General features: G+C 36.1%; 2 protein-coding genes across 2 annotated transcripts; one reads left to right on the top strand and one right to left on the bottom strand.

Annotated features, from left to right (window-relative positions):
• Positions 1-587: 587 nt before the first annotated feature.
• Positions 588-1,523, bottom strand: LOC121449770 (vomeronasal type-1 receptor 4-like). Its single transcript, XM_041654451.1, has one exon. It carries the CDS (start codon positions 1,521-1,523, stop codon positions 588-590), a length of 936 nt encoding a protein of 311 aa, XP_041510385.1.
• A 13,078-nt stretch (positions 1,524-14,601) lies between these two features.
• LOC121449769 (vomeronasal type-1 receptor 4-like) lies at positions 14,602-15,551 on the top strand. The gene has a single exon (XM_041654450.1). It carries the CDS (start codon positions 14,634-14,636, stop codon positions 15,549-15,551), a length of 918 nt encoding a protein of 305 aa, XP_041510384.1. The 5' UTR covers positions 14,602-14,633.
• Positions 15,552-16,707: the final 1,156 nt, after the last annotated feature.

The raw sequence follows: 16,707 nt of genomic DNA, 5'->3' as shown, positions 1-16,707 counted from the left end.
TTTGTACCTTTTTAAAAAATACTCAAATTATACCCCTAGTAATCCATTTCTATTTAATTTTCAGTGTTTTAAACACTTTTAGCTTTTTTTAGTTCAGTCTTAACATTACTTACATTAAGGGAGATCATAGCTTGTAAGTTTGTATTTGTGTGCCTGAGCTATTTCACTAATAGCTGTATCCTTAAATTTACTCATATGGTTACAATGAAAAGATTAATGTTATTGAAACTGAATATATATATACATATACACACACACACACATATATATATATATATATGTATGTATGTATGTTTGTGTGTTTGCTTGTATGTGTGTATGTCATTTATATCCATGGTATGCTAAAATATTATGTATCTACATCAATTTGTGTTTTGAAATCATTGATGTTATTTTTCAAGGTTATAGAAGCAACTTTCTTCATTCAGTTCTGCTGTAAGCATAAAAAATTTAAGTAAGTAGACACCCCAAGTACCATGGAAGCTTTCCCTTAGACAGATAACAGCCTTCTCTCATCAGATTTGTGTTGAAAAAATGAAGGAAAATGAATGAACAGGTAAATAAGGGGCAAAAAACATGCAATCTACTTACCTATGAAGCAATTGTTTGTTGTATATACACCTTATCCAGAGTATGCAGAATCTTAATACAATGAAGTCATGATTTAAAACAAAAGGACCCAAAGTGGGAAAACACATAGAAATGATGGCTGTGATGCTTATTAACCACCAACTGGGTTTATATAAAACAGCAATTAAGCCTTGTAATATGGAGGAGAGGGTATAAAAAGCTACATAAGAAGACACCAGAAATAGGATGCTCTGGGTGGCTTTAGACTCAGGGGAAATTCTGAGGAATACATGAGCACTGCGGATGTGTTGAATGTGCTGCTTGTGTCTATAAAGAATGGCAATCATAGAGCCACTGGACCAGATGATGAGCACAGAAAACAAGACTTCAGGAAATACCAACAGTGCTGTGTACAATGACTCTGCAATTCTATCATGACCCCAAGTGGAGCAGTATAGAAAATCTCTTTTTACTGTCATATTATTGTGACTCATTTTTATAATCCCAGATACAGGGATAATAAAATTTATAGTGATATATAGGACCCAGCAGAGGGAAATAGAGAGGGTAATATAATTTGAAGATTTGAATTTAAAATTCTTCCAAAAGGATTTCTGGGGACTGATGGTGATGGCTTGATAGATACTTAAGAGACAGGTAGTTCCCATGGACATGCTTCTGCCAAGTCTTTGAATATAGAAAAGAAATTCACACATGAAATCATTGAAAAACACTTTCATTCCAAAAGCTGCAATTGTATGGGGCACCCCTTTAGACAGAATGATCAAGCAGTTGGCTATGAACAGATGGGTGAGGATCAAATCTATAGGCTTCAGTATATGTTCATTATAGTAAACAGCTAGATAGTGGAAAAGCAAAGAGATATTTCCCAGAATTCCAACTGTATTTTGTGATAAGAATATTATTCCTATTGCCAAATACTTGGAATGCATTTTGATGTTTAGTAACTTTTCCTTTAAATTACAACAACACTTCTTTTCTGAGCAAAATGGTGAATTTGTTTTAAGGGATGAAGGAACCGGAGAATTATTTGATATTAAGAAACTAAAGCAGATGTGTGCAACATACTAACATGCCTCCTCACATAACATATATTTTGATAACCATTCTAGATTTCAAGAAATATTTGTATTCTTAGAAAGCACATACATATGAATATGTATGTATTCTTACAATATACAACATTTATAGTACAGCATTGTTACCAAGAGAAATCAATGATGAGTCACTGCAAATGAAAAGCACACTAAATTGTACATTTGCAGGATAAATTTTGATAACAATTCACATAAGAAAAGAATAGGCTTCCATCACCATCTACATTATATCAGGAAATAAATCCATGCTGAGTACATACCTTATCTGAATTTTTAGCATAAATAATGAGATTATTATCAGAGCAATGTTGTCATTTCTCTATTCCTATGCAATAAATTTTATATTAGCTATCATAAAACTTAGGAATCATAAGATTTTAACAACAAATTTTATAATTATATTTTGAAGGTTACTACTAATCAATGTTCCTTTTCACAAACTTTCAGACAAATAAAATATACCAAAAATTTTAAAAATCATTTACCACTGAAAAGAAAAGTGAGTTGGGAGAAAGGTACCTTGAGTATGACTGAATGGATGGTTCTGTTTTTCTAAGATAAATGTTATGGAACTACACACCCACATCAAACATGAATAATCCCAATATATTAACAATGATGCTACAATTATAACAACATGGCAGTCAATGAATCTTTCATAAGATCCTGGTGAACTTTACATTTTATAATATTCTTGTTTCCACTGAATAGAGAAATAGGTACAAAGAATAACATTCATCAGGATGCACAGAGTCTTAGAGGAGACAATTGAATGTTTGACATCATTATAACTCACCCTCATGGAGTTTATGGCCCAGAAATGAATTCTGTTGTACATCACAATGTTCTTTATTCTAGAAAATAAGCTTCACTTCAGAGTTCGATGATTCTTGTAGTTCTATTGCAATCATTAGTATAAACAAGAAACCATTTATCTGACAGCTATGATAGTCATAACAAAGTTATCTATGATTTACCTCAAACATGCTTACAGGGAAATAATATTGGCCTAACTACTATAACCCTTAATTATATTGGATATAAGATTTCAACATGACTTAAAATCTTCAAAACTCAGTCTCAGTAAAAATTCCATTGATTAAATTAGCTATGTGCACAAACTCAGGAAATATCTCTCTTCAGTTTCCCTTATCAGAGCACAGAATATCTTCCTCTCCATTAAATTTCCTCTGTTTATTTTTACCCAAGAGTTCATTCTCCCCATTTGAGCACTTAGAAAACCTCCCTTATTTTTTGGTCTGTTTTCAAGTCTGAAATACAAATGTTTACTTACTTCCTTCTTGCTCAGGTACCCTGACTCAGTGTGAAGCTCCTGGCATCCTGATAGGAAGCATTGTGGATGAGGAAGGCATCTCATCGCATAGATAAAGGTCTATGTCTCTGTGACCTTATATCCCTTCTGAACTACAGTCTTAAGTGAAAATGACAGTGCTGGCTTTGGGAAGAGGATTTCTGAAACTTTTCTCCCTTTGCTAATTGGCAAAACAATTATGAGTTTCCTGTCTCTAGAGGGATTGAATGCTTGGGAGAGCCTCTTACTTTTTCATTATCCTTGAAGGCTGAGGAGGAGGAAAGTTGCAGGGAGCAACAATGTTTAATATTTCATATTCTTGGATGTGTTCTTTGATTCGGTTTGCCAGTAATTTTTTTATTTTTACTTAAAAATTTCCACCCCCTCCCCTCTTCCCATTTCCCTCCCCCTCCCTCCATCTCCCTAAAACCCATCCCCTTCCCCATCCCTCTCCAGTCCAAAGGGCAGTCAGGGTTCCCTGCCCTGTGGGAAGTCCAAGGTCCTCCCTCCTCCGTCCAGGTCTAGGAAGGTGAGCATCCAAACAGACTAGGCTCCCACAAAGCCAGGACATGCAGTAGGATCAAAACCCAGTAATAGGGGGCTGGAGAGATGGCTCAGTGGTTAAGAGCATTGCCTGCTCTTCCAAAGGTCCTGAGTTCAATTCCCGGCAACCACATGGTGGCTCACAACCATCTGTAAAGAGATCTGGTGCCCTCTTCTGGATGCAGACATGCACACAGACAGAATATTGTATACATAATAAATAAATAAATATTAAAAAAAAAACCCAGTGCCATTGTTCTTGGCTTCTCAGTTTGATCATATGCTCCATCAGTTCCAGTCTAGCTTGCTTTAGTGAGCTCCCATTAGATCAGCCCCACCGTCTCAGTGGGTGGGCACACCCCTTGTGGTCCTGACTTCCTTGCTCGTGTTCTCAGTCCTTCTGCTCCTCATTTGTACCTTGGGAGCTCAGTCCAGTGCTCCAATGTAGGTATCTGTCTATAGCTTCATCCATCGCCAGATGAAGGTTCTATGGTGATATGCAAGATATTCATCAGTATGGCTATAGGATAGGGCCATTTCAGGCTCCCTTTTTTCAGCTGCCCAAGGATCTAGCTGGGGACATCTCCATGGACACCTGGGGACACCTCTAGAATCAAGTCTCTTGCCAACCCTAAAATGGCTCCCTTAATTAAGATATATACTTCCCCGCTCCCATATCCACCCTTCCTCCATCAAAACCATCCCATTCCCCCAAGCTCTCCCCATCCCCCCTTCTCACTTTTTTCTCTCCGTATTCCCTTGCCCCCCACCCCAAAGTTTTCAATTTTTGCCTGGCAATCTTGTCTCCTTCCAATATTCAGGAGGATGACTATATGTTTTTCTTAGGGTTCACCTTATTTAGCTTCTGTAGGATCATGGATTATAGGCTCAATGTCCTTTATTTATGGCTAGAATCTACTTATGAGTGAGTACATACCATATTCATCCTTTTGGGTCTGGGTTACCTCACTTAGGATAGTGTTTTCTATTTCCACCCATTTGCATGCAAAATTCAAGATGTCATTGTTTTTTTACTGCTGAGTAATACTCTAATGCGTACATATTCCACACTTTCTTTATCCATTCTTCCATTTTTAGTTGAAGGTTCAATTAAAAAATTAAGTAGAAATCACACTTAAAAAGTATGATAGTAAAAGTTATAAACATTAACCCCAAAGCAGTAGGTTTACTGAACCCTGTTCTACTCTTTAAAAAAATTAATATAATACTTCTTTATAAATCAATTCACATTTATTCATTGAATATCACATGAGTTCAGGATATCTTCTTATTTTAAAAGAATTGAATGGAACAGAACAATTTATAGCAATTAAAAAGTAAGGAACATTCATGATTTAGCAAACAGAACATAAATATCTGAAATTTTAACACTATTCTTCTTCCAAAACACATGCTCCTTTGAGGGTGCTAGACAGCAGAATTGTTAGAAAGATCAGCCCACACTCACCAACATCACTTTTTGCCCATACATGGTACTCAGTTCCCGGAACACCTTGAGATTCTGTAATTCACTAGAATAAGTTGGTATCACAGAGAACTCATAGGCACATCCTAGGGAAGGGGGAGTGGTTAAAATTAGCCCAGGGATAAGAGAGGTAGAACAGAATGCAGGCAACAGAGCTGTATAAAATAAATGAAAGTTATTTCCTCTAATTGTTTGCTCCACCACTAATGTACACCTCAGTAAAAAAAAAATAGTTTAGCAGAAAAAACATCAAACACTGATTGGTTGTTGCAGGGAATTAAGAAGTCTTCAGTGTTTATTACTTATAGTCCTGCAACATCTGTGTCCACGCCAGGATGTTTCTGGAATAAACATATCCACTGCAGGCTGTTGCTGATTTGCAAGCATGATGAGTGTTTTGATGTTGCAAAAAATATGAGTTGACCAAAGTGAGGCATTTCATAGAATCGGACACACTGGGATTCAGAGTTGCCATTCAATAATTGTCATCCTATAATTGCCATCAGTTTCTTTGGACCAATTCAGCAGGAAGAATTCACTACCACAGCAAACACCCTGGAAGATAGGATCTTTCCTCTTGCAGCCTAGAGTTCTAGGTAAATGTAAGGAAGCAAGTCAAGATACTGATAGAAGGGTTAGGGGAAGAGATATAGATATGAATAATTTGCATTAGTATAGATTTTGCTTTATTGATAGAGATTTAAGGTCAATTTTGTTATATGTATAAGTGTTTCTGATTTTGATTAAGGTATTGTGATTGTGTAGTTCATTTAAATATGTACTGTATAATTAAGAAATATAGGTTGTTAATGGATAATCATTGATAATAGTAAAGCTTGTAGTCATGTTAATTAGATTTTCTAGATATATAGAGATATATTTTAGATAGACATTCTTCATGTCTTTCAAAGATTACAGAATAGGACATTTAATGTTTTAATAACTGAGGACTTTTCATGACAATGAGGCACTCTGCTCCTGGCAGCACCAATCTACTTCAAGAGGAAGATGGGCATCGAAGAGGATCCTTATGGAGTTTGATAGCCATTTGGGCAAGAAACTGCTCTTGCCTGGACTATTGCATAAACTGGACACAGAGAACCCGCAGAGAGAGGACTACTGAACTTGCCTAAGGTGAGATGATCTTTCGGGGTTCCTGATTCATGAAAGAGTCTGCGAGACATTCTGTAGGACACAACAGATAGTGACTGAACTGACTTTGAATTTTCCTGCTTTATGGAAATGTCTGCTGGATACCATGGGCCTGAAGGCTGAAGATGGATGTCCCAACGGTACAGAGGAACTTTGGGTGACTGTCCAGGCAGCGAGATGTCTCTGTCATTTCTAGAGTTTTAAAAGTTGCTTTTTTCTTGTTTGCTTAGGTAGTATTGTATCTTTCTGGAGTCTTTGATGGAGTTAAGAATAGTTAGTTATAGTTATAGTTTTCCTTAGTTATGATAAAGATTATTGTAACTTTTACTTGATAACTGTTTTGTTATATGTAATTTTGCTATGTTAAAGTTAAAGCCTTTTTTTGTTTAAACCGAAAAAGGGGAAATGATGGAGGAAGGTCATTGGCTAATAAAGGAACTGCCTTGGCCCATTTTATTGGTTAGAGGATAGGTGGGAGGAGTAGACAGAACAGAATGCCGGGAAGAAGAGGAAGTGAGGTCAGTCTCGACAGCTCTGCTCTCCGGAGCAGACGCCTCAGCAGAGGCGCCATGCCCCGCTCCCGGGCAGACACACGCCATGAAGCTCCGACCCAGGATGGACTAGGCTAGAATCTCCCCGGTAAGCGCACCTTGGGGTGCCATACACAGATGATTAGAAATGGGCTAAATTAATATGTGAGAATTAGCCTAGAAGAGAATGGGCCAAGCAGTGATTAAATGAATACAGTTTGTGTGTTGTTATTTCGGGACATAAGCTAGCCGAGCAGGCGGCCGGGGTGCTGGGAATGCAGCCCCGCCGCTCTTATTACTTCAGGGAAGCAGGTGATTTACAGATGTCTATTAGTTGGCAGAAAAGCAATGGAGGACACAGTAACAGGTGAGGACATAGACCTTCTGTTGAAGAAGAACAAGAAGAGACCTAGAACTCTGAAGATTATCCTCACACCTCAAAATAATTTTGGACAAAACTTGCTTCCATTCTCACCTTAATAATATATAACTTTTACTTCATACATAAAATTAAGCATGTATACATGCTGTAATATCTTATATTCAGTAAATGTGTTGAATGAGGATCATCAAGGCACTAGTATGTTCAGTCTTTACAGCCTGAGATGCAGAGACTGACTTTGGAATCTCAGCTGTAAAAGCTCATCAAACTAAGATTTAGGAAGGAAGAGATAAGTGTTAGACATCTTATATTTGGACACGACTAGAGGGCCATACTTAAGGGATGGAAAACCCACTGTATAGAAGAGAAACATAGAAAATTATGTGTTTTCAAAGTCAAACTGATAGGGAAAGGCAATGAGGGGTAGGAGTAGGGACACAGCTCCAAGACAAGCTTGTAAGAGACCCGTTATTTATTTACCAGCAGGAAATTTTACTGAATAAATCATGAAGTTCTCAGAAAAAAAAAGATGTGATTTGAAGAGAAAAATTGCTCTGTGATATACTCCTGACCCAGAATGACAAATAGGGTATATATTTTGCTTATACATGTATATTACATCTTAGATCAATTATAACCAAGAAATAGTATATTGAATCACAGAGGATAAGTGGACAGAAAGTGACTAAGGGTGGACAGATTTATTTCCTTGAGAAAGGAACTTAGAATAGCTACTAATGAAAAAGGCATAGGGGAAAGCTTGAAAAGGAATTGCAAATGGTGAGTGAGAGAGAAGAAGGGGACAAGGGAGGGAATACATGGTAAGACATCTAATATTAAGGAACATTTGACGGGAAGTATGGAAACTTAATTTAGTAAAAACTTCCTGAAACATTTAATGTATGAAAGTCCCCCAAATGAAATCACAATATAATAATGGAGACATAGTTGCAACCAGGCATCTCTTGTCACCAAATGAAGCTTCTAATGCCAGAAATGCGATACATCTAATTGAGCTGTTAGCTAACTGGTTGCCACAGGAATACACAAAGCTTTTGCCAAGACTATAGATTGCTCTCCACAAACTGTAGGAGGTGCTGTTGCTGAAGACAACACATACACAATCACTGATCATGCAGAAGTCAAGCTTGTTCATACCTAAAGCTTTTATCTCTGTGAAGTGGCACCCTCTGCACGTTATCAAAGTAGAAAAGTGAATGCCAGGCCTTCTACTTCAGTATATAATGACATTGTATATATCAATATGCAATAGTATCCTGCCTTCAAGTTATGTTAGTTCAATAGCGACGCAAAGCTTGTGGGAGTAACTACACAATATCTGACTTGACTTAATGTATACTCCTTGAAGTGGAATCCATATACCACACTGCTTGGGTGATCAAGAACCTGAGACTAGAATGAAGCCCATGGACCTAGGGGAAGAACAATAATATTGTTTTACTAAAGAAATGTAAAAATAAAATGACTCCTAATGACATTCTGCTATATTCAGTAAACATTGTCTTACACAGCTGTTATCAAAGAAACTTCCTTTTATAACAGACAATAGTAAATACAGACAGATAACAAACAAAATTCAGTGAGTGAGAGACTTTGGAACACTCATCCTGAAACAGGATGGCTTCATCAGATTGCTTCTCTCAAGGCTCATGAAACCCTACACAAAAAGAGGCAGAAAGTTTTTAAGAGACAGAGGGGATATATTAAGGTAGGAAACAAGGCCTTCTAATCACAATAGAACAGACATACATGAAAATACAGTCTATTACAGTACACACAGGTCCTCTAAGTGTTGGAACCAGATGAATTCCTAGAACTGAGAGTGAAGTAGACATACCCTTCTATTGGTATCTTAGTGTCTTTCTTCAATTGATTAACACTTGCAAATTAAGATTTAGTTTTTTTCCAATGGGTTCCCACTGGGAAAACAAGCTTCTCTTAAGGGTGGATAAGTTCAACAAGAGGTGCACCTACAGAAAATAAGGTCAAGTTTGAAAAGTCCTTGACTTTTAATGCCTGCCAAGGTCCTTTCATCTTTGATTTTACGACTTTTGAATTTTTTCTTTAATTTAACTTTTTTTTTTCTTTTTAACCTTCACTAACTATGAGCATTGGTCAGAGGTTCCAGTTTTGTTCTTACACAGGAACAAGTAAATCTCAGCCTTTTAAAAAATTTCTTCCTTGTACTTTTCTTGGGTTCTTTTCTTTCTGTTTTGTCCTATCCTGAGGTGTTTGATTTTGTTTTATTACATTAATTAAATATTTCAATTATATTATTATAATTATTCCATAAAGCTTTTTACAAATCAAGAACAGAAAGGAGGTGAATCAAGATTGGGGGGGGGTGGTTCAAAGGAAATGGAAGGGGTAAAGCAAATGGAAACAATAATCAGAATATATTAAATGAAAACAAAATCTTCAATAAAGGGAAAAATTCCTAGATTTTCTAGGTTTCTACTCATTGACTACAGATTCAAATGATAACACTTGGTTATGTCAACTTAATGCATATAGGCACCTTCATTTCTGATCAATGTATATCTATATCTATATCTAATCTATATCTATTCTTCAGATTAAAGCACTGATAAACTGATCAGACTTCCTACCAGTGATACTTGTAATTTTTTCTAGCATATTCCATAGCATCATTTCCAGTTACTTTATATCCAGTTGTACCAAGATTTCAGTGATTTCTTATGCAGATTATGACATCATATTTTTCTCTTATAGACATTTCATTAGCTAGCCCCAATTTCCTGACTGATTCTGCCCCAATGAATGAAAGTGGGTCAACCCTGGGAAATGAAAAGTAGTAACTGACTTCTCTTTTTGTAAAAGAACCCAGAGAAAACAACTCCAATGAGACAAAACTTACTAGAGCTTGGTGTTCCTTGAACAGTCCCTCCCAGTCAGCCTTCAGGGATCATGAAAATGTAACAGGCTCCATAAACACTTCTAGCCTTTGGAGAAATGGACATTCATGGTGTTAATTGGCAAATGGATAAAGAAATGTTTCAGCAAAGTCCTTGGCTCCCAAAGCTATCATAGTCATTACAACTACAAGTGAGAAGTTTGTAGTTCTGAAGGGAGGTGAGGTCATCAAGTTGTGATCCTTTATCTCAATGTCAGGTTGCCTACTACTTACACAGTGCTGGATGTTATATCAGGAGCTGCACCCTAATTTGAAGATTTGCAGAAGAAATGAGTCAAGTGATCTTTGTGTGTTTTAATCTGGAAGGCAGAGAAAACAAAGAAGGGAGATCTGGTAAGTGCTCATGTCTGGAAAAAAATGTTCTGGGTAGAAATAGTGCAGTACGTATCTTAACAAAGAGGAAGGCTTTCTGGGCTATAAACTACTGAGGTGAACACTTTCCCTGGCTTTGTGATAATACCTGATGTATAAAAATAATGTAAAAAAATCTCTGCCAGATTATTGATGAATCATTCCAGTGATAATGAATCTAACTTCAAGTGTGATGGAGGATGATAGTAATAATGTTTTTTCCAATTCCAATTTCTCATACTTTACATGAATCAGATTGTAAATTCTCAAAATGACAAACATAGATTATGGTATAAAATCTTAAAGTGTATAATGATTATCAAAGTAGTCTCCTCCTGAGGAGGAACTGCAATCTGGACTTGCCTCTGGCTGAAATACATTTCTAGGCAGCACTCCATCTTTGACTTGTGTGGAGCTGGTTGTATCTGAGACTCAGTGCTATGACCTGAGGCTGCCTTCCTTCTTGAACTTTGGAACACGGGGCTGAAGGGGAGGTGACATTTTTAATTGTGAATATTGCAACCGACTTATCTGGAACAATCCATCTCCTGTTTTTTCTTCTGGTTTAGTGATACTCGAATTGTATGCCCACCTTAAGTTTCAACTTCTAATTTTGATAGTTGAAATTGTTGGAACCCATAATTTGAGTGTAAAGGCAGAGTCTTAAACACGGGGATGTCTCCACAGCTCATATTTTCTTGTGTGCTTAAATGTACAAGTACATATTTTACATTCTTTTAGCCTATGTATATTTTGTAGTCAAATGCAATTTATAATTTGGATTTATTACTTCCAGTTTGATAAACTTTGATAAAATCATGTGTAAGACTCATTTTAAAATGGCAGAATTTAATGCTTTTCTGTCTATATACATGTGTGCATTTGTATGTGTGTAAATATATGTGTGTGTGTTTGTGTCTGCGTTTATGTATGTGTGTATGTATGTATAGGTTAACTGTGAGTTCAGTAGAACTATCTCTTAAGTGTTCTGTTGGACTTAGATAATTTAACCTGGTTTGTTATTGAATCAGTCTTTTAACAACCTGAAACTCTTTCAGCAAGCTGAACTGGGTAATCAGAGATCGCCAGCCAATCACCTATGTCTACTTTTCTGGTGCTATCTACAATACAGTAGTTATGTTTTTATGTGAGATATGAGAACCTAGATCCTTCTACCTATACTCTAAGTAATTTACCACCGTAGCTCTCTGCCTACCATGGAAATAAGTTAGTTTCTATGTCATAGAATTGTTTCATACATTAGTTTTCTTATTTCATTGCTGATTATGAATTGTGAACAAGTCTCATAAAAGAAATGCTGTTCAAAATTCTTCATTTGAGAAATTTTCTTATGTTTTACTATCAACAATCATAAACACAAGTTTGCTGCAAAAAATGAATATTGGGTATATCTTGCCTTCATGAAATCCAAATTGGACACAGATTGTTTCTGTAGGACTAAATTGAATTTTTATATGATGTCAATACAGGGTAGAATAGAAATAAAATTTATAGCAATATGATATTTTAAAATGTGTCTGATGTAGCACTGCTAAATAAAACACTAGGTGCCTCTTTGCGGAAGCAGACAAGCTGTATTCTCATTTTTCAAGTGTCTAAACAGCTCCGAATGACCTATTCTTTTCTTTAGGCAATCATCCACAAGGTTTTTCTCAGTTTTTGTCTTGGCAGTGAGGGGAATTACGTTGTAAACATCAGATTTCTATGCAAATCACCAGAGGTCCCAGAGGAAAAGCATTGTAACACAGATTAATAAACGGCCATCTCTGTTTGCAGTTCAGTTTAACTCCAGGAATACTAAGTGCAATTAAATTGTCAGTAAGTCCTCTTATATGAGAAAAGTTTATTTCAGATGTACTAAATTTGATCACACTGCCTATGGCTGAAAAATTTTATGGCTTTGAAGACAAATGTCAATCCCTGGAACCTGGCAAGTTACCTGCAGGAATTGGAAAACAGGAATGCTTCACACCTGCCTGGGTGACAATGTTTTCCTGTGTGCTCCCTCTTCCACTGTTCTATTTGTTCTATACACCGAATGAGCATTCAGGTTCTTATACTTGATTCTTAAATATGGTGCCTTGCATTCCTAGTCCTTGTCTTTCAAGGCTTTAGCAGCTGAGTTTGGAGAATTTTCCGTGACTTTGAATATTTTCTCTGTCCAGACAGATTTTACATGTTAAAACACCATCCTAAGCCAGTATGTCCAGTACCTCAGTAAACTAAGTACTCAAGGTAAGTGGAACCAAAGATGTTGGCAAGTGTACTGCTTTTCTAAACTCGTCTCTATAGGGCTCTGTAGGTTCTTGAAAATGCCCTTCTTTGTATAATTTTATCTAAAATAAAAGCTAAATAATTTTAAAATGCCACAAAGATTCAGGATAGTTTTCCAATATGTGTTATGATGAAGTCACAGTATTCATCAAGTTATTATTCATGAGTGCTTTTACTGGGATCATGATCTGGACCTGTAGCTCTATGATTTTCATTTGGTAGAGAACACACTTTATATTAATTATATTCAAGTTATCACTAACAAAACTTCTTTCTGTTACTGTGAAAGGTAATTATATTTCTTTTTCTAGAAAACAAAGAAATAAAACACACAATGCCAAGGCCACTGGAATTTACAAGTGAAAATCAACCTAGTGTATAGCACATTCATTAAGAAACTGAAGCTGACTGAATATGATAATCTCAGAAATATAAACGTCAAGGGAGGAGTTTCAAGAAGTTCCATGCCAGTTAAGATTAACAGAAGGAAACCTTGTCTGTACTTCTCTCCTTTATGAAATAGATATAACACAGTGACAACTAAATATTTTTCACTTCTAAGTCAGTGCATTAGTCATAGAACTTTGTTTCGTTCTTGGTAGGATAGAACTGTGGAGACATGGGTTCATGTCAGTGTTGACCTGTAAGAGACTAGGTCACTGATGACCTGCTTTTATATTTGCCTGAATGGATGCATGTCATATAAACTTCAGTTTATCTTAGAATTTGGTCTTTTCTAATGAATTTTTGTGTATGCTGCTACACAGCGCAGCTCTGTGCATATCAGAAGAGGCAGTCTATTCAATTTTGTTTGATTATTTTGATTCAGGGTCTCACTATGTAGTTCTGACTGGAATGATTATGTAGACTAGGCTGACCTTGAACTCACAATGCCCTACCTATCTCTACATCCTGGGTTCAAGGATTAACACATTTATTACCATGTTTAATTTAGGTAGTGTGTTCTCAAAGAATGCATTCGGAGGTCCTTGGTTAGAAGTCATTTCTTTCACATACATTTTAAAATTTGTCTTTAAAGATATTTACACAAGAGTGAAATTGTGCACAAGCAAATGGCCATCGACTCCAGCAAAAACATTTGAGCCAATGGGAATACTATCGACAGTGTGTCACATATGCAACTTATCCTTGTTCGTACCAATGACTGGTGTTTCAAGCCAGTTTTACTTTGGATTTCTGCTACTACATTATCACATCTGGCAATAGATCTAATTAGAATACTGGACATTCCCTATTTATTCCACATTTAATGTGATTGGTTGTAAATTTCATGAGTTAGCCAAACAGAACATATACCTTGTTTTCTCTTCCCTGCACCTAGTGAATAATTCTGAATGTGTGTGTAAAATCTGGTGAGTTGTATCTCTTAATTTAACATTATGTAGCTCATCATTTTACCCACAGGATTAGAGTATTTTATACTATAGTGTAAATATTTTTTCATACGAGAATTTAGAAACCTTCACTTTGTTGAGGTAAAATGTACATTGTTTAAGCTGAAATGTTGCATGACATGGACAGCATGGAAGTTTTTCCATTTGAAGCTGCAGATCGAAGTCTGTTTTCCAGCAATATGATGCATAAGGAACAGTTTATTCTGGGATCTAGAAGTGAGCATTCTTTTCACTTGAACTGAATTGTTGATTGCTTCATCATTGAATTATGGTCGTATTTCTAATGCTGAACATTTTAAGAAACTCACTCCATAAACATGAAAACTGTAGACTTCAACCATTTCAATGAAAGTTATTACAGATGGCATGTGTTTTGAGAATCTCTTGTTGAGTTATAAACTCTGCATTTTCAATCTTGAACTCGGTTGTGTGTCCTCCAAGAGGTCAGGTCAGAAAATTTCATGATTTGCATAACTTGCATGACTTGGCTTAGGGACATAACTGTCAAAATTTAAAAGAAGAAATGCTGAATGACAGAATGGACTCAAGGACCTTGTCAGTAGGTATAGTGCTTTTACTTCAGAGTACACTGGGAATTCTAGGAAACGTATCTTTTCTTTTCTACTACTTACTCATTTACTATCATGAACACAAGTTAAAGACCATAGACTTAATTCTTGCACATCTGTTCACAGCCAACTCCTTGGCCATTCTTTCTAAAGGAGTGCCCCAAATATTAAAAGTTTTTTGCTGGAAACATTTCTTCAATGATGTTTCATGTGAACTTATTTTATATGTTCTCAGACTGAGCAGGAGCATGTCCATCAGTATCACTTGCATCTTGAGTATCTTCCAGGCCATTACTATCAGTCCTATTGACTCCTATTGGAAAGGTATTAAATTCAAAGTACCAAAATATGTTTGTCGTTCCATTTACATCCTCTGGATCCTGAACATAGTAGTAAATATGGTTTTCCCCATGTGTGCATCTACCAAAAGACATAGTAAAAATAAGACACAAAAGAGAGATTTTGAATTCTGTTCCCATCTTAGTCGTGACATAATAATAGATTCACTGTTCACAGCATTTTGGGTATTCCCTGAAGTTTTATTTTCTATACTCATTGTATGTTCCAGCATCTCCATGACTGTTATACTTTACGGGCACAAGAAGAGGGTTCAACATATACTCAGTACTCATACCTCCCCGAGAATCTCTCCTGAATCCAGAGCCAGACAGAACATTTTGGTCATGGTTTGCACCTTTATAGCTTTTTATACCCTCTCCTCCATTTTGTACGGCTACATTGCTCTTTCTCATAATTTAAATTGGTGGTTATTAAATATCACAGTCATCATTTCTCTGTGTTTTCCTACTTTAAGCCCCTATATAATAAGTCATGATTCTATTATTTCCAGATTTTGCTTTTTTCTAGATTAAAAATATAAAACTGAAGTAACTTTATCATAATTATGTAAATTGTATCATTGCAATGTTGTACATCTAAAAGTTTAGGCATCCCACGTCCTGCAAAATATCAGTCAAATAATTTATAGTATTATTTTAATGGCAAGATTATAACACAGAATAATACTAACATATCCTTCATTATAGACTATGGCCAGATTAACCACAGATTTTCACCCACGTTAACTATTGTAGTTACAAACTTTTCACCGAGTGGCCTTATATCCTACCATAATGTGTTTAGTTACTTCTGCCATATTTCCTCCAGTGTTGTATAAGTGAGCCCACCTTATCAGTCTAGTCTTTTATTGTAGCTCTCATAGTTCACTGGGTGATATTGATCCGGGTTTTGTACAATAGAGGACATAGCACCTTGTAGCTGTACAAAATCTTCCCAGTAGAGATGCATCTTCCTAGTCAGTATATGTTAGATTTAGTATTTTACAACTCAAATATTTTACAGTCATATATTTGAACTTACAGTTATTGTATGACAACATACACAAGACCTGTGAAAGTCAGAAAACATACTATCGGTGTGATCATGGAGGAGAGATACATTAGGTTCAATCACTACATGAAGTGCAATTGGCATGTGATAATTGTTTGGAAAATGAGAGGGTCAGCTTGCTTTAATAGTGTTGCTGCTCTGTAGGTTAAGCACATTCAGGAATAGGGTCTACACTCAATAATACCAGTTGAACACAGATTTTATGTGGTAGGTTCACAAATAAAATAGGTGAGTAGGTAGGTAGGGATTTATCTGAAAGAAAATTTGGGAGAGATGTTGAATATGATCTAAATACTTTGCATGTAGATATTACTGAGTTGATAAGACTACTAAAATTTGTGGTGGAAGTCACTTGTCTCTTTAAGGTACAGTCTAGGAGTTTGGGTTCTCATCTGGTACTTTTAGGAGCAAGTAGTGGTAAATGCTATGATGTTCTACCCTGTATAAACATATCCTATATGCAGAAATCTTAAGTAGTATTTCTTGAGGCTAAGTAACGGGATTAAATTACAGATTCTTTATTTATTTTTAAACATTATTTTTCATTGATTATTTGGTAATTTCACTTCATGGACCCTAATTCTATCCCATTTCCCACTCTTGCCATGTCCACCATCC

This window comes from Microtus oregoni, unplaced genomic scaffold (genome assembly GCF_018167655.1).
Source record: "Microtus oregoni isolate MIOR12 unplaced genomic scaffold, Mior012 000006F_ref0000085, whole genome shotgun sequence".
Classification (NCBI taxonomy): domain Eukaryota; kingdom Metazoa; phylum Chordata; class Mammalia; order Rodentia; family Cricetidae; genus Microtus; species Microtus oregoni.
This window is presented reverse-complemented; position numbering and strand designations above follow the sequence as displayed.

Coding starts and splice junctions, on each gene's coding strand:
- LOC121449769 (XM_041654450.1), top strand. CDS start 14,634: ATGCTGAATGACAGAATGGACTCAAGGACCTTGTCAGTAGGTATAGTG.
- LOC121449770 (XM_041654451.1), bottom strand. CDS start 1,523: ATGCATTCCAAGTATTTGGCAATAGGAATAATATTCTTATCACAAAAT.